General features: G+C 58.8%; 4 protein-coding genes, 1 long non-coding RNA gene and 5 other non-coding genes across 15 annotated transcripts; 2 read left to right on the top strand and 8 right to left on the bottom strand.

Moving 5' to 3' along the window:
* Positions 1–581: 581 nt before the first annotated feature.
* Positions 582–5,337, bottom strand: SURF2 (surfeit 2). The gene is made up of 6 exons (XM_064490714.1): positions 5,210–5,337; positions 4,967–5,121; positions 4,180–4,283; positions 1,959–2,147; positions 1,666–1,832; positions 582–1,139 (listed from the first exon to the last, which is right to left on the bottom strand). Exons 1-6 carry the CDS (start codon positions 5,285–5,287, stop codon positions 1,056–1,058), a joined length of 777 nt encoding a protein of 258 aa, XP_064346784.1. The 5' UTR covers positions 5,288–5,337; the 3' UTR covers positions 582–1,055.
* Positions 5,338–5,405: 68 nt separating this feature from the next.
* Positions 5,406–9,686, top strand: LOC105105835 (surfeit locus protein 1). Of its 2 annotated transcripts, XM_031449542.2 has the most exons (9): positions 5,406–5,464; positions 5,566–5,617; positions 6,539–6,672; positions 6,753–6,835; positions 7,711–7,902; positions 8,755–8,827; positions 8,907–9,069; positions 9,346–9,427; positions 9,508–9,686. In XM_031449542.2, exons 1-9 carry the CDS (start codon positions 5,414–5,416, stop codon positions 9,575–9,577), a joined length of 900 nt encoding a protein of 299 aa, XP_031305402.2. In that variant the 5' UTR covers positions 5,406–5,413; the 3' UTR covers positions 9,578–9,686. The 2 variants fall into 2 exon arrangements, with proteins under 2 accessions (XP_031305402.2, XP_064346782.1); XM_064490712.1 differs by lacking the exon at positions 9,346–9,427.
* A 240-nt stretch (positions 9,687–9,926) lies between these two features.
* Positions 9,927–13,396, bottom strand: RPL7A (ribosomal protein L7a). The gene is made up of 8 exons (XM_010999658.3): positions 13,271–13,396; positions 12,533–12,653; positions 11,820–11,969; positions 11,372–11,512; positions 11,095–11,174; positions 10,639–10,769; positions 10,281–10,350; positions 9,927–10,086 (listed from the first exon to the last, which is right to left on the bottom strand). Exons 1-8 carry the CDS (start codon positions 13,271–13,273, stop codon positions 9,982–9,984), a joined length of 801 nt encoding a protein of 266 aa, XP_010997960.2. The 5' UTR covers positions 13,274–13,396; the 3' UTR covers positions 9,927–9,981.
* On the bottom strand, positions 10,443–10,507 carry LOC116152827 (small nucleolar RNA SNORD36). The gene has a single exon (XR_004136531.1). It is a non-coding gene; the product is annotated as a small nucleolar RNA SNORD36 (small nucleolar RNA).
* On the bottom strand, positions 10,841–10,912 carry LOC116152825 (small nucleolar RNA SNORD36). The gene has a single exon (XR_004136529.1). It is a non-coding gene; the product is annotated as a small nucleolar RNA SNORD36 (small nucleolar RNA).
* LOC116152826 (small nucleolar RNA SNORD36) lies at positions 11,251–11,325 on the bottom strand. The gene has a single exon (XR_004136530.1). It is a non-coding gene; the product is annotated as a small nucleolar RNA SNORD36 (small nucleolar RNA).
* LOC116152829 (small nucleolar RNA SNORD24) lies at positions 12,052–12,119 on the bottom strand. The gene has a single exon (XR_004136533.1). It is a non-coding gene; the product is annotated as a small nucleolar RNA SNORD24 (small nucleolar RNA).
* LOC116152828 (small nucleolar RNA SNORD24) lies at positions 12,811–12,885 on the bottom strand. The gene has a single exon (XR_004136532.1). It is a non-coding gene; the product is annotated as a small nucleolar RNA SNORD24 (small nucleolar RNA).
* MED22 (mediator complex subunit 22) lies at positions 13,324–20,051 on the top strand. Of its 4 annotated transcripts, none has more exons than XM_064490710.1 (5): positions 13,324–13,556; positions 14,153–14,378; positions 15,911–15,991; positions 16,746–16,954; positions 19,293–20,051. In XM_064490710.1, exons 1-5 carry the CDS (start codon positions 13,324–13,326, stop codon positions 19,480–19,482), a joined length of 939 nt encoding a protein of 312 aa, XP_064346780.1. In that variant the 3' UTR covers positions 19,483–20,051. The 4 variants fall into 4 exon arrangements, with proteins under 4 accessions (XP_064346780.1, XP_010997962.1, XP_010997961.1 ...); XM_010999660.3 differs by having other exon boundaries at positions 13,416–13,525; positions 14,153–14,304; XM_010999659.3 differs by having other exon boundaries at positions 13,426–13,556; positions 14,153–14,304.
* LOC135322320 (uncharacterized) lies at positions 17,598–20,902 on the bottom strand. 2 transcript variants are annotated; one of them, XR_010382845.1, is made up of 2 exons: positions 20,654–20,902; positions 17,598–20,442 (listed from the first exon to the last, which is right to left on the bottom strand). It is a non-coding gene; the product is annotated as an uncharacterized LOC135322320 (long non-coding RNA). The 2 variants fall into 2 exon arrangements; XR_010382844.1 differs by having other exon boundaries at positions 20,658–20,902.
* Positions 20,903–20,924: the final 22 nt, after the last annotated feature.

The following is a 20,924-nucleotide window of genomic DNA, read 5'->3' as shown; positions in this document are numbered from 1 at the left end:
TGAGGTGCGGAGCACACCCCGACCCCAGGACCCCGGTCAGCTTTGCGGCGCGTTGTGGGGCCAGCCCTGGCCGTCAGTGCTCTTAGGAGCTCCCCTGGTCCCTCTGCAGCCTGGACCCGCTAACCCAAGGGGAGTGACGGCCACCTTTTCAGCCCCCCACCCCCATGTCCCAGCCACAGCAGAGGTCATCCCAAGATGCGCCTAACCCCCCATGGCCCACTTCCCTACTCCCGGAGTATTCATAAGGACGGGCGGGCTTTTCTCCTCACTCACTGGGATGCTCCTGCATGAAGGGGGGTTTCTGACTCGGTTTCCACCTGGGCTGGGAGGTCCCTGGGTCCACACCTGCTTCCCCGTCACGACACACGACAGTCCCAGTGAGTGGTACACTCTGCCAGGTCACAGGCGCTCCATGCGTGGCATGGCTCTTGGCAGGGGATGGGTCCTCAGCCCTGTGCTTAGAAGACCTGTTCGGTTTGTATAACTGAGATTGACCCCTGGTGGCCAAGTGACAGTGGCCTAGTGCTCCAGATGGGGGTAGATGCCACACAAGGAGAAGAAGAAAACGATCGACCAGTTGGTTTTGGAAAAACAACTTCTGAACAAGTTTTCTGCTTTATGTGGGGAATAGGTATAAACCTTATTTTATGCTGTATTTTATATCTTAGTTGTGTTTGAAAACATTTTGATTCTTGGAGACACATCAAAATAAATAATGGCATTTGTTGTATGCAGTGTGACCTCTGGTGTTGTCCAGCCAGTTGGAGCCTGGCCAGGGCTCTCCTTGGGGCCGCAGTGAGCCAGGTGTCCCCTCTAAGCTTCACCGAAGACCACGTGCAGACAGAACTCTTCCCTCGGGGTCCCTGCCGCTTCCTGGGGATGGGGGTGAGACCCTGACATCCGTGGGACAGACCCCCAGCCCTGCTTTCGGGGGCAGCAGATCTGGGGACAGCCCCGCACTTCTGAGGATGCGTGGTAGGCGGCTTGAGAAAGACGGGAGACGCCTGGAGGACTCTCCGAAGGCTCGCGGATATATTTTCTCCAGCAGCCGTTTATTAACCCGACTGTTTGAAAGAGCTGATGCTCTTAGGTTTGCGGTGACGACTCCTGAACTTCTTTTTCACTGAGCCGGACTGCTTCTGTGGCACAAACAGAACTCTGATCAGTGGAGGGTTCCGATCTGATGCAGGGGTGCTGGCAGCCCAGCGCCGCACCCCCTGCCCCGCAGAGAGGAAGAGCTTTAGTGGAAATGCCTGGGTCAACCTTCCACCCGCGGCTGGCTTCCAGGACACCCCGCAGCAGGTGAAGGCAGCGCTTAGAATTCCCAGGTGGCACGACAAAGACCGCAGCCTCCCCCAGCCCAGTGCTGCTTGTCTGCCAAAGGGGAAGAGGTGCTCATTCCAGCCTCAGGGTAAAGGGTGGCCTTTGAGGCCCTTCCTCTAGGTTCCTGGGGTGCACTTAGGGTGCCTCAGCCCGGTGGTCTCGCCCCTGCTCCATGGAGCCCGCTTCTGCAGCTGCAGGCCAGGGAGCAGCCTCTGCACTTAGCTCTTGTGTTGTTAGTTTGAGATTCCATTTGTTAAAAAGGTTCTTTCCATTTCTCTAAATTAGTTGAACCATCGCGAGAGGAAGGGGCTGCCACGTTGGCGGCCCTGGAGGTGGACCCACCTTCCCGCGCTTGAGGACCAGTTCCCAGTCCACTTCCCCCTCTGCTCTGTCTCCAGGGCCCTTCTCTCTCAGGCGCCTTGGCTTCTCATCCTCGTCATCTGTCAGAAAGTCATCGGTGCTGTTCCTGTGCTCAGTCCCTGCCAGGTCCTTTTTGGTGAACAGCTCAGCTGGGAAGAACAGAGCGATAAGCTGTTTAAGTTCACCCCGTGCAGGGGGCCAAGGGGAGAGCCGCCGGCCAGGGCCCAGGACCAGAGGACACACAGGGAGTGGGGAGCGGACATGGTCCAGCTTACGTGGGTACAGGTCTGTCATGCTGTCATCACTGTCACTTGGGGCTGCGCCATCATCGCTGGATGTGGGTTCCCAGAAGGCTTCTCTAGGGCGAGATGGCCCATCCCCATCCAGCTGGTCCTCCTTCCTCCTCCTCTTGTGCAGGAGGCAGGCTGGCACGTATTCCACACCCTGCTTCTGACACTCCTCATCTGGGGATAGACCACATGCTTCCTGGCTCTCTCCACATCTCCCCACCGTCCTCCAGGCACAGGGCCAAGCTCTGCCAGGGCCCACCCAACTCGGCAAAACTTGGCAGTGGCAGGCGAGTGCCATTGGCTGGGCTCCTACCAGGAGAGGGGTTGTGGGCTAGGGCCAAGAAGGTGGTGGAGGCCTAGTGGGCCTCGAGCATCTGTCCCTCGGGCTCCAGCCAAGCTCCAGGCAGCAGCCGCTGGGAGGGCGCTGAGCAGGCACAGTGGCCGGGACCCCTCCCCGGCTGGTGGGGCTCAGTGGAATTTGGTGCTTGGCCCTTGCTGACCCTCATCTCAGCGCAGAGGGGCTGGGATGAGGCTTCTTCAGCATCGAGGGCTCAGGGAGGCCAGGCTGCTGGAGCTCACCCTCCATCAGCACAGACCAGGCCGGTCCGGGGCGGCTCCCTTGGGGGAGGGCTCACCATCCCCCCAGCTCCTGCCATTGTCACTCATGAGGTGTACAGGCTCTGCTGGGCCCTGGCCTCTGATGCCACTGCCCACTCCTGCCCACCTCCAGGGCCCTGCCCCTAGCCGCACCTCTTCCACCCACTGCACGGCTCCGCGGCAGCCCCCGTCACCACCAGAACCTGCACACAGGCCAGCTGCCCTCGCCGCTGCGCTGACTCCACCAGACTGCTGCCAGCACAGCCTCACCGCCTCCTCGTCCCGTCTCAGCGCCAGAGTCCAGCGTTGTAACAACTCTCCCTCTGGGGAACCCGGCCCAGGCCACCCCTGCCCCGGCTCCTTCCTGTCCTCACGGAGCAGCTGAGCACAGCTAAGGAAAGCAAGGCGCCCAGGAAGCACGGGTCCTACCCCCGCCCCCCCAGCCGCGCCCGCTCTCGCCCTCATTTCTGCCCCAGGAAATAAAGCCTTCAAAGCCTTGGGACTGCTCTTCCTCACCTTCCGAAGCCACCCGCTCCCGCTCCCCCCATCCAGGCCTTCTTCCCCAGCTCCAGCCTGGCTCTGTCCCCGCCACGTCACCCATCAAATCACAGTCACTTTTCTGCCCTCCTCTTCTGTGCTTGGGCCTGGCCGGGCCCCATCACCTGGCTCCACAGATGCAAATGCCATGTCTGTGTCAGCGACCTGCATCGTCTGAGGGCCAGTCCACATGTCCCACAGCCCCCTCCCTGATACACTCCCAACTTAAGACGCTCAAAGGAACTTTAAATTCTCCTCACAAGCCATTGTTCAGACTCCAGTCTCCTAGATTCACGAGGCCACCACCACCCAGTTCTCAAGCCAGGAATTCAGGGATCACAATTCCCTTCTCTCCCTCACTCCCGGGTCTGCTGGGTTTATCCGCAAAACTGTTAAAAACGGCCCACATCTTTCCCTCTTCCCTGCCGACACCCGGCAGCCCCAGCCATCGTCGTCTTCACCGGGGTGACTGCACAGCAACCGGGGTCCCCTCTTCCACTCCTTCCCGCCCTCCCCTCTCAGAGCAGCAGGTGATGCTGAGACGCACTGATCAGGCCAGTCCCTCCTTAACCCTTTCCGTGCATCCCCGCTGCATGGTGGCCAAGGCCCCCTGTGGTCTGGTCCCCAGCTGCCTTTCTAACCCCACCTTGCCTGGTGGCACAAGGCTGTCCTCCAGAACCTCCCGCAGCCAAGCGTTCTTCTACCCCAGACTCCACACAGACCCTTTCCTCCACCTGGAGCACCCTTCCCCCTACTCAAGTCTCAGTCTAAAGAGAAACCCTCAGACAGCCCTTCTCAGGCCTCCTGTGGAAGGCAGGCCCACCTGGCAACCCTCGACCCCGCTGCCTGCACAGCACTGAACACTACCTGCATTACTTCCGAGTCTGCTTCCAGCTTTGCACCGTCCCTACCATCGACCCTCTTCACTGTGCTGGGACTGGGCCCAGTGCATCCACCAGTACCACCAAAGGGCGATGGAGCTGCCACTTCTGCCCTCTAGGGGCACTGCTTGTGGGGGAGGGCACCCAGATACCTGGGACTCAGTCAGGCTGTGGCCCCGGGGGCTACTTACATTTCTGCAGAGCCCTCTGGTACCTCCGGCCCTGGGTGTGCCTTAGCACGTGCTCCGGCGACTTGTTGATGTGCCGCAGGGTGAGCTTGCAGAACAGCTGGTGCCTAAGGGGACAGTTCACAAGCAACCATCCAGACCAGTGGTTCTCCACTGGGGCTGCATCTTGGAATCACCCCCGGGTGTCTGGTGGGGAAGTCTACCATGTGGCTTGGGCATCAGGATTCTTAAAAGCCCCTAAGCAACTGCAGTCTGCAGGGGGGCGCAGGACCGCTCCTGTAGACTGACGACGGTCTCTCAACACCTACCTGGAAAACAAGCCTTGCGGGCCTCACCAGATGGCACCAGCAAGAGAGAAGGCACGTGGAAGACAGCCTGGCAAGGGCTGGACACTGGGAGCATCTGCCTTCCCCCTCCTCGTTTTCACTATCGTCAACTGTCCGCTCTCGGCTAAATCTAAGCTCTCCTTTAAACTAAAGGTATGAAAATGACCGCGTTCAGAATCTCAGGTGACAAAGCACAAGCGCTCCGACCTTCTATGAAGCAGGCAGGCCCAAGTGACAGACCTCACGTCTACAAAAAGGCAAACATGCACCGGGGACCAGCCTCACCTGGAATCCCAGGTGACTCACAGCTCCAGGACTCCCACCTGGATCTCAGGTCTCCTAACTCACGGGAGGAGTCGGGCTTCGGAGTCTACCCAGCATCGCCCAGACTCAGCACTAGGAACTGTCCCAACCTGGGCCTCCCGGCAGTGCCGGTCCCACCCCGCCCCGGCCCGATCACGTACGGGTTCTTCGTGCTGGGCACTACGTGCGGCTCGAACTCGGCGTAGTCGAAGGCGGGGGAGGCGCGGACCAGCCGCCGGTACTTCTTGCCGCGGGTGTAGACCTGGAGCTCGGACAGGCGGCAGGGCAGCTCGTGGCCCGTCAGAGCGCACCTCACCTGCGGGCGGGAGGGCGGGGCGGTCAGGGGGTCCCGGGGACGGCCGGGGGGCCCGGCGGCGGTCGGAGGGCCCCGCGCCCCAGCCCACCTTGCGGGCGCCGGGCTCCAGTCGCAGGCTCGGGTGCTCGCGCAGGAAGGCGCGCACGTCGGGCGGCGGCTCGCTCATGGCTCGGCGCGCGGGGGGCTGGAAGCCGAGCGCCGCTCGAACCACGTGGGCTGGGGGCGGGGCTGGGCGCGCTCCGGAAGCAGATGCCTCCGGGCCCCGGAAGCGCGCGCGCCGGCGGGCGGGGCGATGGCGGCGGTGGCGCGGTGGCTGGTGCTGCGCGCGGCTGGGCTGGGGCGGGTGAGCCGGCCGGGGCGGGGCGGCCGGGTGCGGGGTCGGGTGGGCAGGGGGGGCGCGCGCCCCTACCGGACGAGCTCAGCCAGCCCCTCGCGTCTCCGCAGGCCCCGGCCCGCGCCGTCCGGAGGAGCGTCCTTGGGATCGCCGCGCGCCCAGGTGAGGACTCGTGCAGGTGTGCCTCGGGCATCTGGGGAAAGCCGCCCGGCCCGTGCCCTCCACTTGCCGGAGGGGCCGGGGGCCTTGCGATCAGCTCTGGAACTGCGGCCTGAGCCTCTAAATCCTGTCCCGGTTGCGGGCTGGCTCCTCCCGCACCGCGGGGCGACGCGCTCGGCCGGAGACGTGCAGTAATTGCCCTACGTACGCCTCCTAGGGCTGATGCGGGGCCAACCCGACGGAAACCGCCTGGGATCCTTAAGGAAGGCGTAACTAGTCACCCAGTTTGCATGTAGCTTGTAAGGTACCGCAAAGGGCATTTGTGTGTAGAGCGCCGTGCATACGTGAAGGTATTTTGTAAGCCTGCTCCAGGCCTGCTTTTTTTTTTTTTTTTTTGCCATCCGCAAGGCCCATGAGCCTCTCGGTGTGAATCACCCTCTGAAAACTGTAAGGTACTTTCTGTGTACATTTGTCCCACTTTAAACTTATGAGCCATGAAATAGAAGAGTTGTCCTGAGAGCTCTGTAAACCACTATCCTGCGTGTATCCCGTTCTGTCTCTTCGTAACACGGAGCCATACCTGTGCGTCGTAGCGCGTTAGCAGATGTCTCAGCGCCTTCTTGTACAAAAGGCGTGACGTGGTTACATGGATTACCCCAAGGTCGCGGTTGGTGGCAGAGCCAGGACTAAGCCCTAGATCTCATGCAGTCAGTGCACATCCACAGAGTGGGTGCCTTGCTCAGGCACTGGGTTTAGAGCTGGGCTGGGCACAGGTGCTGCTGGTTGACTCCTGGCTGCACTTTGTGGCCTGTGCACTCCTATACAACGTTCTCTCGAGCAGTAGTGGCAGTTTTGAGGAATTGACTGTTCCAGTTCCTTGTTCCGGGACTTCTGACCCCATGCCAGTGTGGTGAAATCTCCTAGGCTTGGCCTGGAGGCCCAGCAGGTCTGGCAGTTCTTCAGCCGAAGCAACTGCCACAAAAACAGAAGACGACTCCTTTCTCCAGTGGTTTCTGCTTCTCATTCCTGTGACTGCCTTTGGTCTGGGGACATGGCAGGTAAAGACTGACCTCTTGCGCTCTTGGCTCTGAGCCCTTGACTCTGCTGCCACTCACCCGGGCTCACGCTGTTTCCGTAGGTCCAGCGCCGGAAATGGAAGCTAAAGCTGATCGCAGAGCTCGAATCAAGAGTCCTGGCTGAGCCCATCCCGCTGCCCGCAGAGTGAGTGTGTGTGGCTGCCCACCCGGGGCTGGGCTCACTCGAGGTCAGCAGTGGGGCCTGGCTTTTGCTGGCCTTCCTGACCCTGCTGGGAGCCCTCAAAATCAGTGGTCCTGCTGGGCTTCCTGCTGACCCCCTACTGCCCTCGGGGAAGCTGCCTGACATTTATAGAAAAATCTTTGAACCTGGGCTTCAGCTTTGGCCCAGGCCCAGGCCCACTAAGGCATCCCTCACAGGGCTGATGGTCTTCTGCAGCAGTAATTTTAGCTGCTGGGTGAGGGCAGACACATGTCTTGACATGAGAGTGGTCCTTTGAGAATGTGCCCAGAGTGACCCTGCTGCCCTCTCCCCTTATTTAAAAGCACTGTCCTGGGGGGAGGGTAAGGGGAGAGCTCAGTAGCAGAGAGTGCACACATTAGGTCCCGGGTTCAATCCCCAGTATCTCTATTAAATAAGTAAACCTAGTTACCCTCCCCCCCAAACAAATATTAAAAAAAAAAATAAAAGCACTGTTCTGCAGGGACGGCTATAGTCACAAAGCTTTCCATTCAAGGCAGCAAACAAATGGGTCGTACTCGGCTTGCAGATGGCGGTTTGGGCCCCCATATTTCATTCAGTTCAGAGTCCACGTCTGTAAGCTTTTCTTCAAAACTTGGGCTGTTTGGCAGCACAGCTCCACATTCCCACAGGGCAACAGAGAGGTCAGCTTTCTCCTTTAGAGGGTGGTGCATGCCTCCCGGCAGGACAGTCCCCACTATGCCTCTGTGGCACCTACGTCACTTCGCAGGCTGCAGCAGGCTTCATGGCTCGTGGACCCTCGAGAGGGTTTTTCTTGCTGCCAAACCTTGCTCAGCCTCAGCTCCGCTTCTCCCGTGTAGCCCGGTGGAACTGAAAAACCTGGAGTACAGGCCGGTGAAGGTCAGGGGGCACTTTGACCACTCCAAGGAGCTCTACATGATGCCGCGGACCATGGTGGACCCTGCCCGGGAGGCCCGCGAGGCCGGCCGGCTCTCTTCGTCGGCCGAGAGTGGTGCCTACGTTATCACTCCCTTCTACTGCACTGACCTGGGGTGAGTGGGGTGCAGGGGCCCGACTGGGCCTGGCAGACACCAGCGGGGCACACTCATCTGCCTTCTCACCCCAGCCCTGGGGAATCCAAGATACCCAGATAAGTCCCATTCCTTGAAGAGTTTGAAATTTGTAATTGTGAAATTAGGCCACTTATTTTAACTTGTTACCGAACAGCTCCTGCATGTTGAGCTCTGAAGGGGAAGGCAGGCAGGTGAATCAAACAGGCCTCTCTGGAGAGACTGTCTCGTGGCCGCCAGGGTTAACGATCATGGTGCTGCGTGGAGCGGCCAGCAAGAGGGACTCAAGAGGAAGGTGCCCCCAGGTCCGCATGGCGGGAGTCAAGTCAGGGAAGGCTTCCCAGGGGGCTTTTTGGCCAAAAAGTGAATGAAGAGATGGGAAGAGTATTCCAGGGAAAGGAATAAGGAATGGCGGTGTGGGGGGTGACTGCAAGATCAGTAACTGGAGCGGCTTCCCAAATGCTGACACATACACGAAACCCCAGGGCCCTGGTCGTCGGCTCACAGGAGAGGCAGCAAGGAGGTGCTGGTCACTGTTTGCACGCTGCAGTGGGTGGAGCACAAAGAAAGCAGATTGGTGGTGGGGCCTGGGAGAGTGTTAACTTCAAGGGGCTAGTAAAACGAAAAGGTGGGGGGTCCCCTCACCAATGGAGACACGGCCTCAAGAGGAAGAACTTTCCGATGGTGCTCATGGGTTGGGGGCACTCCCACAGCCAGCTCAACCAGCTTTTAAACCCTTTCCTCACACTGTTGTCCCTGGAGGTACCAGAGTGACCACTAGTGGTCACTTGTTCAAAACCCCTCCCCTATCTGTGACTGCTTTCCTTACTCTAGAATCACCATCCTGGTAAACAGAGGCTTTGTGCCCAGGAAGAAAGTCAGTCCTGATACCCGGCAGAAAGGCCAGGTAAGGCGCTCTGCCGCTGGGGGAGCCGTCCAGCCTCCACCCAGGGCCCTGAAGGGCAGTCTGGCACCTTCCTTTGTAGGTTGAGGGAGAAGTGGACCTGGTTGGGACGGTGAGGCTGACGGAAAGCAGGAAGCCCTTCGTCCCGGAGAACGACCCCGAGAGGAACCACTGGCACTACCGGGACCTGGCAGCCATGGCCAGGCTCACGGGCGCGGAGCCCATTTTCATCGACGCAGACTTCAGTACGTGCTGACCAGCCCGCCCCAGTCAAGTAGCTTCTGCAAGTACCCTGAGCATCTCCCAGTACTTGTGTCCGTGTATTCTAGTGTGCATGCTGAGTGGGAAATGCTTGACCCCGCTTGGCAGGTGCTGAGGGTAACGCCGGGGTGGGGGTACTTGATGGCAAGATAGCTCTGGGAGAGGGTTATGGACGGTTCCAAGAAAACAGCTGGTAGTTAAGTGCCAAGAAGCTGGTGGTACAAGGAATGGTGAGGACACTGAGCCCGATCTCTCGACAGAGAGCACAGTCCCTGGGGGACCTATCGGAGGGCAAACCAGAGTCACTCTGAGAAATGAGCACCTGCAGTACATCCTCACCTGGTGAGCCCCAGTCCCCAGCCACTCCCTGCTCCCCCCACCCCACTCCCTGCTCTGACGGTGTCCACTTTTTTCTAACCAAGGTATGGACTCTGTGCAGCTACATCGTACCTGTGGTTTCAGAAATTCGTACGTCGGACTCCGGGTGTGTGATGTGATCAGCTGTTGGGAGTCCTGTTCCTGAACAATTAGGAAGCTATCCCAAGAGATCTGGTTTTATGTTGATCATGTACCACTGGTATCAATAAATAAGTACCTCTGCTATGTGTAATACCTTCCCTTCTACCCAGACGAGCCAGTTACTGGGCAATCGTAAGATCCCGGCTTGGTTCAGAATATTCATATTCAAGTACTAGTTCACCTTTGGAATAACTGCAAAGCAATTTACAGTTAAGTCTGACACAAGTGCTGCCTGCTATGAGGGCTAAGGGCCCTGGATTTGAAAATACACTTGCCACCATCCCAAACATTATTTACTGGTAATAAGACTCAAAATGCCAAACACTGGCTGAAGAATTTTTATTCCTTTTATGTACAGAAAACTTGGTAGGGTACACCTAGCCCAGTTTGGTGGCCAGTTCTTTGGCCTTTGCCTTTTCCAGCTTGGCAATGCGAGCCACTGATTTTGGACCCAGGACGTTGCCTCCCCAGTGACGGCGGATCTGTAATAAGAAAGGAGAGGCAGTCAGCCTGGCATGTCATTTCCTGAGGCTTTCAGAGTGCATGGCTTCATGTAGTTCTATTTAGTTGTTTCAAGTTGAGCGACAAATACAACTGCTCAGGAAGAGCCAAGAGCCAGCCAGCTGACTAGAGGTGGACTTCCCAGAGCAGCGTTTTGCATGAATCTGCTCCTTACCTCGTCGTATCTGTCGTTGTAATTGGTCCTGATGGCTTCCACCAGCTTGGCCAGGGCTCCTTTGTCTTCCCTGACAAGGCAGAGGGGGAAATGTGGGTCACTGGCCTCTCAGGCTTCCAGAAAGCAGAAATGACTCCACTTTTAGCTCCACATACAAGCCTTTTACCTCAGATACAACATGACTACATGGTTTATTCAGGTGAAGAAATTCATAACCATCACTGGCAAAGGCTCAAAGAAGGTATTCTTTCAAGTTTAGTCTTTGAGGAAAGATCCTGAAGAATTAAGTGAATGCCGGGTGGTGGTGGTGGTGCCCCCTAGTGATCCTTGGGAGCCTGGGGCTACACTACACACTTACGAGTTCACCTGCGTGAAGGCAACGGTGGTGCAGGTCTTCCTGTGGACCAGGCGCCCCAGCCTGGCCTTCCCCTTGATGATGCAGTACGGAACCCCCATCTTCCGACACAGGGCAGGCAGGAAGACAACCAGCTGGAAGACAGCATCGTCAGCTTGAGTGTATTCCAACCAAAAGCACTAACTTAAAAGCTAATGCGGCAGCAATTGCTCAGGGTTAAAAAGCTCATGTACTTGCACTTCAAAGTTAATTCAGTGAAAAATTCACATCATTGCAAGAGCCACGAATTGGATCCCCTGTCAGTACTGTCCTCAGATGAAAAGCAGACAGCCCCTGCCAGCCCACCACGACCTCTTAACCGAGCAGGCTCACTGCGGCTTTAAGCTATATTCTGAGTACTGACAAAGGCCCAACCAATCTAAGCTCATCCGTCAACGCTGAAGAATGAATCAGACGTACCTCAATGGGGTCCACGTCATGTGCGATCACCACCAGCTGAGCCTTCTTGTTCTCCACCAAGGTGGTGACAGTATTAACCCCTAGAACACACAACCCGTTTGCATCAGAAGGGTGGGAGCTGCTGTCCACAAGAGCAGTTCTACTGTGGGCCCAGCTATGGACTCAGGGTTAAAAAGCTCGGTTTCACTCTTCACAGCGATTTCAGGTGAAGAAATCCACGCACCACTGCCAGCAGCCCGCCCCACCATTCACCCTCTTCAGCACGGGGGCCGCTCACCTGCTCGAAGGACGGGTGGCCTCTTGGTGGGGACATCCCCTTTGCCAGCAGCTTTCTTCTCAGCTCGGGCCAGCAACCTCTGTTTCTTCTCTTGTTTCGTCTCTGGTCTGTACTTGTGGGCCAGCTTTAGCAGCTGAGTAGCTGAGAAAAGATCGTCAGTTCAGGCTTGTAGCGTAAGCTGTACTCTGGGTCACTTAGTGTAACAAACACTAAGTCACTGTCCTAAATGAATACAACCACAGTTCAAGACATGTCACGTCACATATGGAACCTCTTTACTGTGTCGTTTCAGAAACTACACAAGGAATCCTAAATTTGAGTAAGCCAACCGACTGAAAACCCACTACCCTTCAAAGGCCTTAGATCTGGCACCGTCCAAGGAAAGGTGGCAACCATGCACCAGCCTGAGAAACCCCTTCCCGGTGTGGGCTTTATGCCGGAACCTCACCTGTCTGGCGGTCCAGGGCCTGAGTGAACTGGTTGATCGCGGGAGGCACTTTGAGCCGCTTATAGAGGATAGCCCTTTGCCGCTGCAGCCGGATGTAGCGGGGCCATTTGACAAAACGAGTGAGGTCCCTTTTGGGCTGGATGTCCTGTCCTGAGAATTAAAAAGCACCACCGTGAATGAGGCTCAAATTCTTTGTCAAGTCCACATCTAGGCCCACTCAGGAGGGTGTAGGTGCATCAGCGATCTTGGTGGTTTACTACGTCATCACCATCTTTCAGGCAGATTCTTACATCATCTGCACACAAACACCCGGATCACGGGGTGGGGGGGAACTGGCGGCACCCCTCCTCATTCAGCAAAGAACCAAAGCTTCATGTCCCCACTGTAATCAAACTGCTTCTGCTCCAGCAGCAGGTTTTCTGGTGACCAAGGGGAACCCCAAAAGGCCAGTGTCTGGACTCCACGCTGACCCATGTCAGATGCTCACAGGGAGGCCGTGAAGGACACACACCATCGTCGCCTCCCCCTTGAGAACTGAGCCCAGCTTATAGCTAGAAAGCGGCAAAATCCGGGAGTCCCAGTCCAGGCAGCCCCAAGTCCCAACCCAATAAAACCCAGTAAACATGATGTGTTTTTCTATCCAGTAAACTACTATTTCTCACCGGGGAAAACGTCTAAAAATCTGTTTTCAACATTTCCCGTTGCTCACTCACCAATGCCAAAATTCTTGGGCCTTTTCTCAAACAGGGGGTTTACCACCTTCTTGGCCTCCTGCTTCTTCACGACAGCGGGGGCGGGGGCCACCTTCTTCCCCTTCGCCTTCTTTCCCTTCGGCTGAACAGAACGAAAGCCAAGCTAAGCCACCGCCTCCTCGGCTCGTCTCCCTGGAGGGCGGGCCCCGGGATGGCTCCGAAGACGAGGGGGTCGGTGGGCCCCGACCGGGCCGCCCGGAGAGGCAGTCTGGCTCCGGGCTCAGGATCGACCCCGCTCGTGCATCAGCGATCTTGGTGGTTGGGGACGTCCGCACCGCCATTCAGATAGCAAATATTCTCTCACATCATCTGCACGAGCACCGAAGGCCCCGCCAGCCCGCGCCCCTCCCCGCGACAGACGCGACCCCGTAAGAGCCCGGAGTAGAGCAGGCTCTCAACAGCAGAGCGAACTCAGCACCCTTCGCCCAAGGCCCCTAAGGCGGCCACCGCGCGCAGAAGCGCCTCGGCCCCGTCCGCTCCAAGCCCTGCATTGCGGCGCTGCGCTCCCCGGATCCTCCTCCCCAACCCCGGCCTGGCCGCCGTGGGGTCTATCCTGCCCCGATGACTCCACACTAGGCCCCGCGGGACTCCTCTCCCACCGGGTGGTGGAGGGACCCCGGCGTGGCCGCGCCCCGAGGAGGATGGCGGCGGATAAAGCCCAGACCCAGAGCCAACACAGCCGACTAATCGCTCACTCACCATCTTGAACGGCGGGCGGAGAGAGAAAGAAAAGGGAATTGTGGGTAATATGTATGCGCTCTCCGAGATCGCGAGAACTGGCGCCTGCGCGGGATTTCGGATTTAAAGCGGCAGGACTCCTTTCTCCTACTCCGCGGTCGGGGGCGGTGCCTAGAGCGAGGCGAGGGGGTCGGAGCTGCAGGCAGCCTGCGCGGAGAGGCGCCCGGGAGCCGGGACTTTCCGGGAGGGGCGCGCGCTCGTCCCCGCCCCGGCCAGGTGCCCGCCGGGCCCCTGCTCTGCGCACCAGGTGTGGGCGTTGGGGCTGCGAGGCGGGGTTGGCGTCCTTCCCGTGTGATTTACCCCAAAGTGGCTTTACAACCTCGAGCTCGGGCTCTGGTTCGTGCTCCATGGCCCGGGCCGGGGATCACCCTGCCCAGAGCGCGCAGCCGGGAGGCGCCTGGCGCGAGGTGGGAGGGTGGTCCCAGCAGAAACCCCGGAGCGGAGGAGCCCAGAGGCCTCGTGGGGCGGCCTTCGGGGGTCCCGGCTTGGAGACGCCGGAGGCGGAGGGGGAGTGAAGGCAAAGTGCGTTCGGAAGGGGTAGGGTAGGTGAGGGGAGGGTGGGGGTGGTGGCGGGGAGGCGGCTGGCAGGGGCAGGTGGAGCGCCTAAGGCCTCTCGCGGACGTGCGTGGGCCCGGCCTCTGAGAAGACTGCGCCAGAGCGGGGCAAGGTGTTGTCTGGGGTCCCAGGGAGAGAGCCGGAGGAGACCCAGCAGGGCACCTGTGTGCGAAGGGCTGGGTGAATGAGTTTGGCAGAAGGGGGATCTCTGGAGATCTGTACGTCCTGCTGGGGCGGGGGCATGGAGGGTGGGTGGCTGGGATGCTCACATCAGACTCTGGGTCCCAGGTGCACGCTGCCCTGCCCGAGGCCCGGCCATGGCCCAGCAGAGAGCCCTGCCGCAGAGCAAGGAGACGCTGCTGCAGTCTTACAACAAGCGGCTCAAGGACGACGTCAAGTCCATCATGGACAACTTCACCGAAATCATCAAGACCGCCAAGGTGGGCGAGGCCACCGGTCTCCTGCCCCTTCTGAGACCAAGGGAAGTGGCAGGGTCTGGAGGTTGTGGACAGTGGTAAGCGGAGCCGGGGTGTCTGCTTTCAGCAGCATCCACTAAACATGCGTGCTCCCTGCGAGATGGTGGGGATACAGCAGTGAACCCACACACAAGGCCCTTGTCCCCACGGGGAGGGTGGCTAGGGGATTGACAATAACAAGTCAATAGATAAATAAACAAGCCAGTGAATTACGGTCCTGGTAAGGCAGTTGTAGGGGACTCTAGTCCAATTGTCAGGATCCGACATCCAGCACCACTTACTAGCCAGAAGGGTTTGAGTAAGGACTTGGTTTCTCAGTGCCTCAGTTTCCCCTGCATCATAGGGTCCTTGTGATGACCAGATGAGTTCATCTGTGTAAAGCGGTTACTGTGGGAACTATTGCGAGTGAACACGGACAGGTAGAGGAACTGGGGAAGGCCCCCCCCAGGGGGGCAGAGTGACCAGCGTCTGGTTTTGGTCCCGGCAAGCCCACTGATGCTGCAGCTGTCCCGAGTTGGGTGGTCTCTGCATGACGGCTGCAGACCTTAAAGGCTTGTCTGAGCATTACTAGTGTTGATGAAAGCTGGCATTTATTTAGTGCTCACTTTGTTGTCAGGCCGAGCTGTGAGGCCCCTTGTGCCCGGTGCTGTTTAACCTTCCCGGGGCACCACTGCTCCCCCTCCACTGCCAGAGGAGGGGACTGAGGCTCAGAAGGCACCACCACTCTCCCTCCACTTCCAGAGGGGGGAGGAGGCTCAGAAGGCACCACCGCTCTCCCCTCCACTTCCAGAGGAGGGGCTGAGGCTCAGAAGATCTAGCAGCTTGCCCAAAGTCATTCTGCTAATAACTGGCACGGCTGAGATTTGAACCCAGGAAGTCTGGCTCCTAACCACGAAGGGGGCCGTGATCCCTGCCCCTACTCTGGCCAAGCCACCGTGGAAACCCTGGCCTGGTGTGTGGGTTGGAGCAGTTCATAGCCTGGACCTCGGACAGTGGTTAGAAAGAGGACGACAGGCAGTCCTGGCTCCTCTGTTCACCATCTGAGACACCTTGAGTGCACTCTTCGGTCTGTCCCAGCATCAGGTTTGTCCCCCTGGACAGTGATCCAGGCTTCCATGAGAGTTTCCTAAGATAATGACGGTCCAGGGCATAACACAGTACCTGGCAACCAGGAGGTGCTCGGTAAATGGTCACTTAAAAAAAAAAAAACACATTGTCCTTTTATTCGTCTGGCCAGCAGCTCACTGAGCACCCGAGCTAGTGACACAGCCCGTCACGAACAGGGCTCCACGCCCCAAAAAGAATGTGACTGAGACCTCCTGCACCTGGGACAGCAGCCAGCATCCTTAGGCCTCCGCTGGTCCTGATGAAGGTGCCTGTGTCTCCTGAGAACAGAACCAGAGGGGTTAAGGTGACCACTGTCTGAGGCCGGGTCAGCAGGGCCTGATGCGGAGGGCAAGACAGGCCAGAGGGTGTGGCGAGGGCGGGCGCGCTGCTGCCGCCGGGGCCTTACAGGCACTGGTGGGCCAGGGCACCTGCTGATTCTTGTTTCTTTTTGTTTGCCCTCCAGATTGAGGACGAGACACAGGTGTCGAGGGCCACCCAGGGCGAGCAGGACAACTACGAGATGCACGTGCGAGCCGCCAACATCGTGAGTCACCAGGTGGAGGGCACAGCCCGGGCTCCAGGACCCTTGTGGTCCCCACTGGGGTTTCCTGGGTGGGGAGGAGGAGGGCTGTCCACGGCAGCCGTGAGAGGGGCTGGCAGATAATGGGCCACGTCCGGTCGTGTCCAACCACGGCTGGGCGGTGGTGAGAAAGAGGACGATTCTGTCAGTGCGGGAAGTGAACTGCCTGATGGAACAGGATGTGCAGTCGGGTCCTTTGATCAGAATATGCATCCCTTGATGTCCCAGAACAAGCACAGCAGCCACGTATGTCCATAGCTCCGGGCCCACAGGTGAAAATGCAAAGGACAGGGTCCTAAAGGAAGCCCCCCAGCTGGCAAGAGTGCTGTCCCTGAGGCAGGGCAGGTGGTTAAATGGGATCCCAGTTTTATCTGGGGTTTCAGGCTTTGAGAAGCAGAACCTGTACTTGAATAACACGTGTGACTGGAGATCATCCCAGCAGGGGCACAAGCAGAGGCCAGGGGAGGGGAGGTGAGGGACCCGGGAAGGGATGGCGCCGCCTTGGAAGCTTTTCCTTGGGCTGCGGGGGTTGCCAGGGACGCTGCCTCCTGCAGCTGACCCTCTAGTTCCCCCACGTCTCACGGCGGCCCTGTGGAGATCAGTGCCGCAGTCCCACTCTGCAGGTGAGGGGACTGAGGCCATCGCTCAGCCAGCGTCAGGCTCACGGAGGCCGGCTGCGGACACTCCCTCATCCTACCTGCCCCCGTTCCCACCCCAGGTCCGAGCTGGCGAGTCCCTGATGAAGCTGGTGTCTGACCTCAAGCAGTTCCTCATCCTCAACGACTTCCCATCGGTGAACGAGGCCATTGACCAGCGCAACCAGCAGCTGCGAGCGCTGCAGGAGGAATGTGACCGGAAGCTTGTCGCCCTGCGAGATGAGGTCTCCATCGACCTCTACGAGCTGGAGGAGGAGTATTACTCGTCCAGGTACAAATAGGGCTGGACCCCGAGCTGAGTGGACCTGCGGACCTGGGCCTGGCCAGCTGGGGTGGCCCAGCCCCACCTGGCAGCCCGAAGGTCTTGTTTTTCAAATCCTTCCCCGTCTTGGCAGCAGAGCCCTGTGCCTGGGTTTCAGAGCAGACCTCACGGTCAGAGCATCTGATTGACAGACAATTTACACCATCTACCGGGGCCTGGGCATCAGGATGAAAATTGCAGAACCTCGAAGGTTGGGAGGGCCGAGCCAGCCTTTCTGCCTGGGGTGATGGCTGCCTCTTTCTGGGCCTGTCTGCTCCTCTTAGCTGTCTCATCAGTATTTAAACATTCTGGCCAAGGCTGGGCTAGCTCTTTTGGCCTCCCAGGCCCACGTCCAGGAAGGAGGAAGAAAGAACCCAGAGGATGGCCTTGACAGCCAGGCCTGGGGTCCTTGGACACCTGAGTTCCCTTTCAACTCAACCTTGTTCAGACTGGAGCCAGCCGACATGCCAGGCCCGTGCTGGGCCCCAGGTATCTGGCAGTGGGCAAGACCCGTCTCCCTGGTCCTCACGTGACCACTTAGAATCCTGAAACCTGAGGCTGGAGGGGTCCTGAAAAATCAGAGTCCAAGTGTAACTTATGTATGGGGAAACTGAGGCTGGAAACTGGGAGGTCTCAGCAGACACAAAGTCCATGCTCCCTCTCGCCCTCGCTGCACAATTTTTTTTTTTCTGTCATGGATTTTCAGTGCTCCTCTCTGTCCTGTGGAGGCCATGCTGGGGCCGCAGACACCCAGAGCCAGCACACCTTTGGTCTGAGGCTTGGCTTCCCTGCACTGGACTCAGTGCGCCCTTCAGGGTCCCTGCCCATCCTAGCCTCTGTGGGAAGGGAGAGTCTCACTGCCCAGCTAGAGCGGTTTAGACCTTTCTGGAGGGTGGGGCCACGTCTCGTCCCTGATCCCATCGGCTCAGCAGACACGCAGCGAGCACTGCCTACACACCAGGCCTTCAGAGAGGGTCCAGAGCGGGTCTCACGGGGACTCAAACTTTGCTGGGACATTGCTCACAGCCCCGCTTGGTTTTGCAGAATCCCAGAATCCCTTATGTCCCTGTGTTTGTCCCTCTGCTGCCCCAAGGGCCAGGCCCACAGTGAAACCCTGGGGTCCTGAGAGCTGGGCCTCCCACATCCTGGCTCCTGGTCTATCAGTCTCTGGTTCACCTGGATGGTTTCTGGTCTGGCCTGGGAGCCCCTCCCACTATTCCTGGTACCTCCGGAGGCTGAGTTCGTCCCTCATCTGTAAATGTATGTCAGTGGCTGGGGCTCAGCTGCGTCAGGACCAGCGGGCTGTGTCTTCACCTCCCCTGGCTTATCCCCCAACACGGGTTGCGTGTGCCCCAGCCCCCCGAGCCGCCAGCACTCCAGGTGCTTCCCCGTTGCCCACACACCCATCTCCACACTCTCTGCTCTGCTTTCTGCTCTCGATTTGCTCTTTTTCTTCCTCTCACCCTCCACTCTCCTTGGGACACTGCTCTGTGTTCAGGATGGTTTCGGAGACTAAACACTGAGGGCAGGAACGCGGGAGGAAGCGAGGGGCAGGGCAGGATTCGGGAGACAGCCAGCAAGACGACTGCAGGGACAGGACCGTGCTCTGTGCACCCTCTTGACCACCTTCCAGAGCCATGCTCTTCACCTGCATCTACATCCCAAGTCTTCTCGCAGCCCCGAGAGGCCGGCCTGGCTGTGCCTGTACTAGAGATGGGAGACTGAGTTCAAGGGGCCTGTTTGAGGTCGCACAGCTGGTCAGTGGTGCGAGACAGAATGCCAGGGCCTCCGCTTCTAATTGCTGCCCAGTTTAGGCTGAGGCCCAGCCAGGGGCAGACCCAGAAGGAAGACAGGGTCTGTACCCTCAGGGGGCTTGCGAAGCATTAGGATCAGGGAAGGACTCTAGCAAGCTCTGGACACTGGTTCCTGCAGCTGTGAACAGAGTATGTGGCCAGGCTGGAGGAGGAAGGCAGCTGGAGCCAGGATAGGAAGTGACAGCGGGGGCTAGGAAGGCCATGTGGCAGAAAGGACACGGGTTGGTTAGTGGAAGGGACCTGCCGAGATCACACAGCCTGCTGGTGGCTGGTCCCAGTAGACTCCTTTTAGGAATCCCTGGGGGACCCTGAAGCAGGGGCAGCCCACACGTGCCTGCCCCTCAGCCAGGCCTGCTTGTTGGAGGGGCCAGTACAGAGGAGAGGGCGGTCCGGGGTGTGGTCTGTTTCTTAACTCTGCTTCTATCTCGCTTTCCTTCCCCTGGCTTCCATCCTGCCTGCTCCTGTCTCTCCCTGGGTTTCTGGTGGTGGAAAAGCTCAAGTCTTTGCGAAGCTAATGATCTGCCTCTATGCGAAGCTTACTGGAGGCTGGACCTCGACACAGACCCTGCTGATGGCCTCTCAGCCCCTCTGCTGGCATCCCCGGAGCCCAGTGCCGGCCCCCTGCAGGCAGCAGCCCCTGCCCACTCCCACACCGGCGGCCCCGGCCCCACAGAGCACACCTGAGCCTCCCAGGGCTCCTCTCCCTGGGCCCCTGGACCTTCGGAATGAAATCCAGTGCCCCCCTCTGGGCCCCCACAGCCTCAACTCCCTTCAGCCTTCATTCCCCCTGGGGGAGCCACTATGGCCCTGTCAGCCCAGGGACAGCCCACCTAGGAGTGTTCCCCCAGCCATTCTGGGCTGCTGGCCCATCCTTCCTTCAGTCATCACCTCTTATTTGCTGTCTTCTGGCTGGCTGGGTAGAGGGAAGTTTCCAGGACAGTTTGTCCTGTTGGGCACCTAACAGTGGGGCAGGAAGGATGCCTAGTGTTGGGAGGCCCGACCTGAGCTGTTTACCAGGGTGAGGGGAGGTAGTGCTCAGAGCAGACAAAACTAGCCAAGACCAGGCCTCCTACACAGAGCTCTGCCTGCTACCTCGCCTGGAAGCTTCCTGCGCTGACTGCCCCTGCAGGGCTATGGGTAAGCGGGACCACCTGCTCTTACAGAAGTCAGGCAGGATCCTTCCTGATTTTGCTGCTGCACACATTCTGGTTATTTTTGTAATGAGACTGTTAAATAAAACCAGCTCCACCCTTTTGCGTTGGTTAGTTCCTTTTCTTGTTTGCCCCTGTCATTCTTGGACCACCTTTGGTCTCCCAGTGGCTGTCAGAAAACAGCCCATGGCCTCTGCCTGGACAACCTTGGGCCCCAAGTCAGCCTCCTCCCCTCGGGGACTCTGGGCAAGTGGGGGCTGTTAGTTTGGGGTCATGGCTGCATTCCCATTGCCTAGAAAGTAGTGTTTAGGACGTAGAAGGGCCTTAATGTCTGGTGGATCCATGAAAAGCTGCCGCCATTACTGCACTCCACGTGGCCCGGGCGCCTGTACCTCTGGTTGCACCCTCAGCCGGTGCTGCTGTTACTGGCATCTCAGGGAAGGGCGGCCACAGGCTTGGAAGGGGCTGAAGTGTGATGCCCATGGTCACGGAGCTGGGAAGTGAAGTGGCAGAAATCAGGACTCAGCCCAGAAAGAATGCCAGGCCCAATGCCTGGTGCCAGGCTCACCGAGAAGAGGGGGGGGGGGGTTCGCCAGAGGAGCCTGGACTTCACCCCTGCGCCCTGTCACCGGCGTGCTTATCTCCTTCCCATGAGGGAGATCATCGCCCAGTGTATGGAGATGGCAAGCCACGATCCGCCACACCTACACTCGCCCGGCTTATCAGCAGTTTCCACTGAAACGGTGCAGACACGTGGGCTTTCTTCACCGCTTGTATCCCAGGGCTTAGAACCCGAGGCGCGCAGTCCTTTCCGAACGAACGCGGGCTCGTCAGCTTCCACCTGGGGTCTGAGCCCCCGAGGACTGAATTCCTGCCAGCCTGTTCCTGTCGCCTTTTTGGGTACTGAACGCCTACTGCGCACCAGGCGCTGCGTCGGGGCCGCGCCCAGCCCCTACCCGCGGCCCACAATGCTTT

The sequence above is a fragment of the Camelus dromedarius genome, chromosome 10 (assembly GCF_036321535.1).
Source record: "Camelus dromedarius isolate mCamDro1 chromosome 10, mCamDro1.pat, whole genome shotgun sequence".
NCBI lineage: Eukaryota > Metazoa > Chordata > Mammalia > Artiodactyla > Camelidae > Camelus > Camelus dromedarius.
The sequence above is the reverse complement of the archived record's forward strand: the minus strand, read 5'-3'. Positions and strand labels throughout refer to the sequence as shown.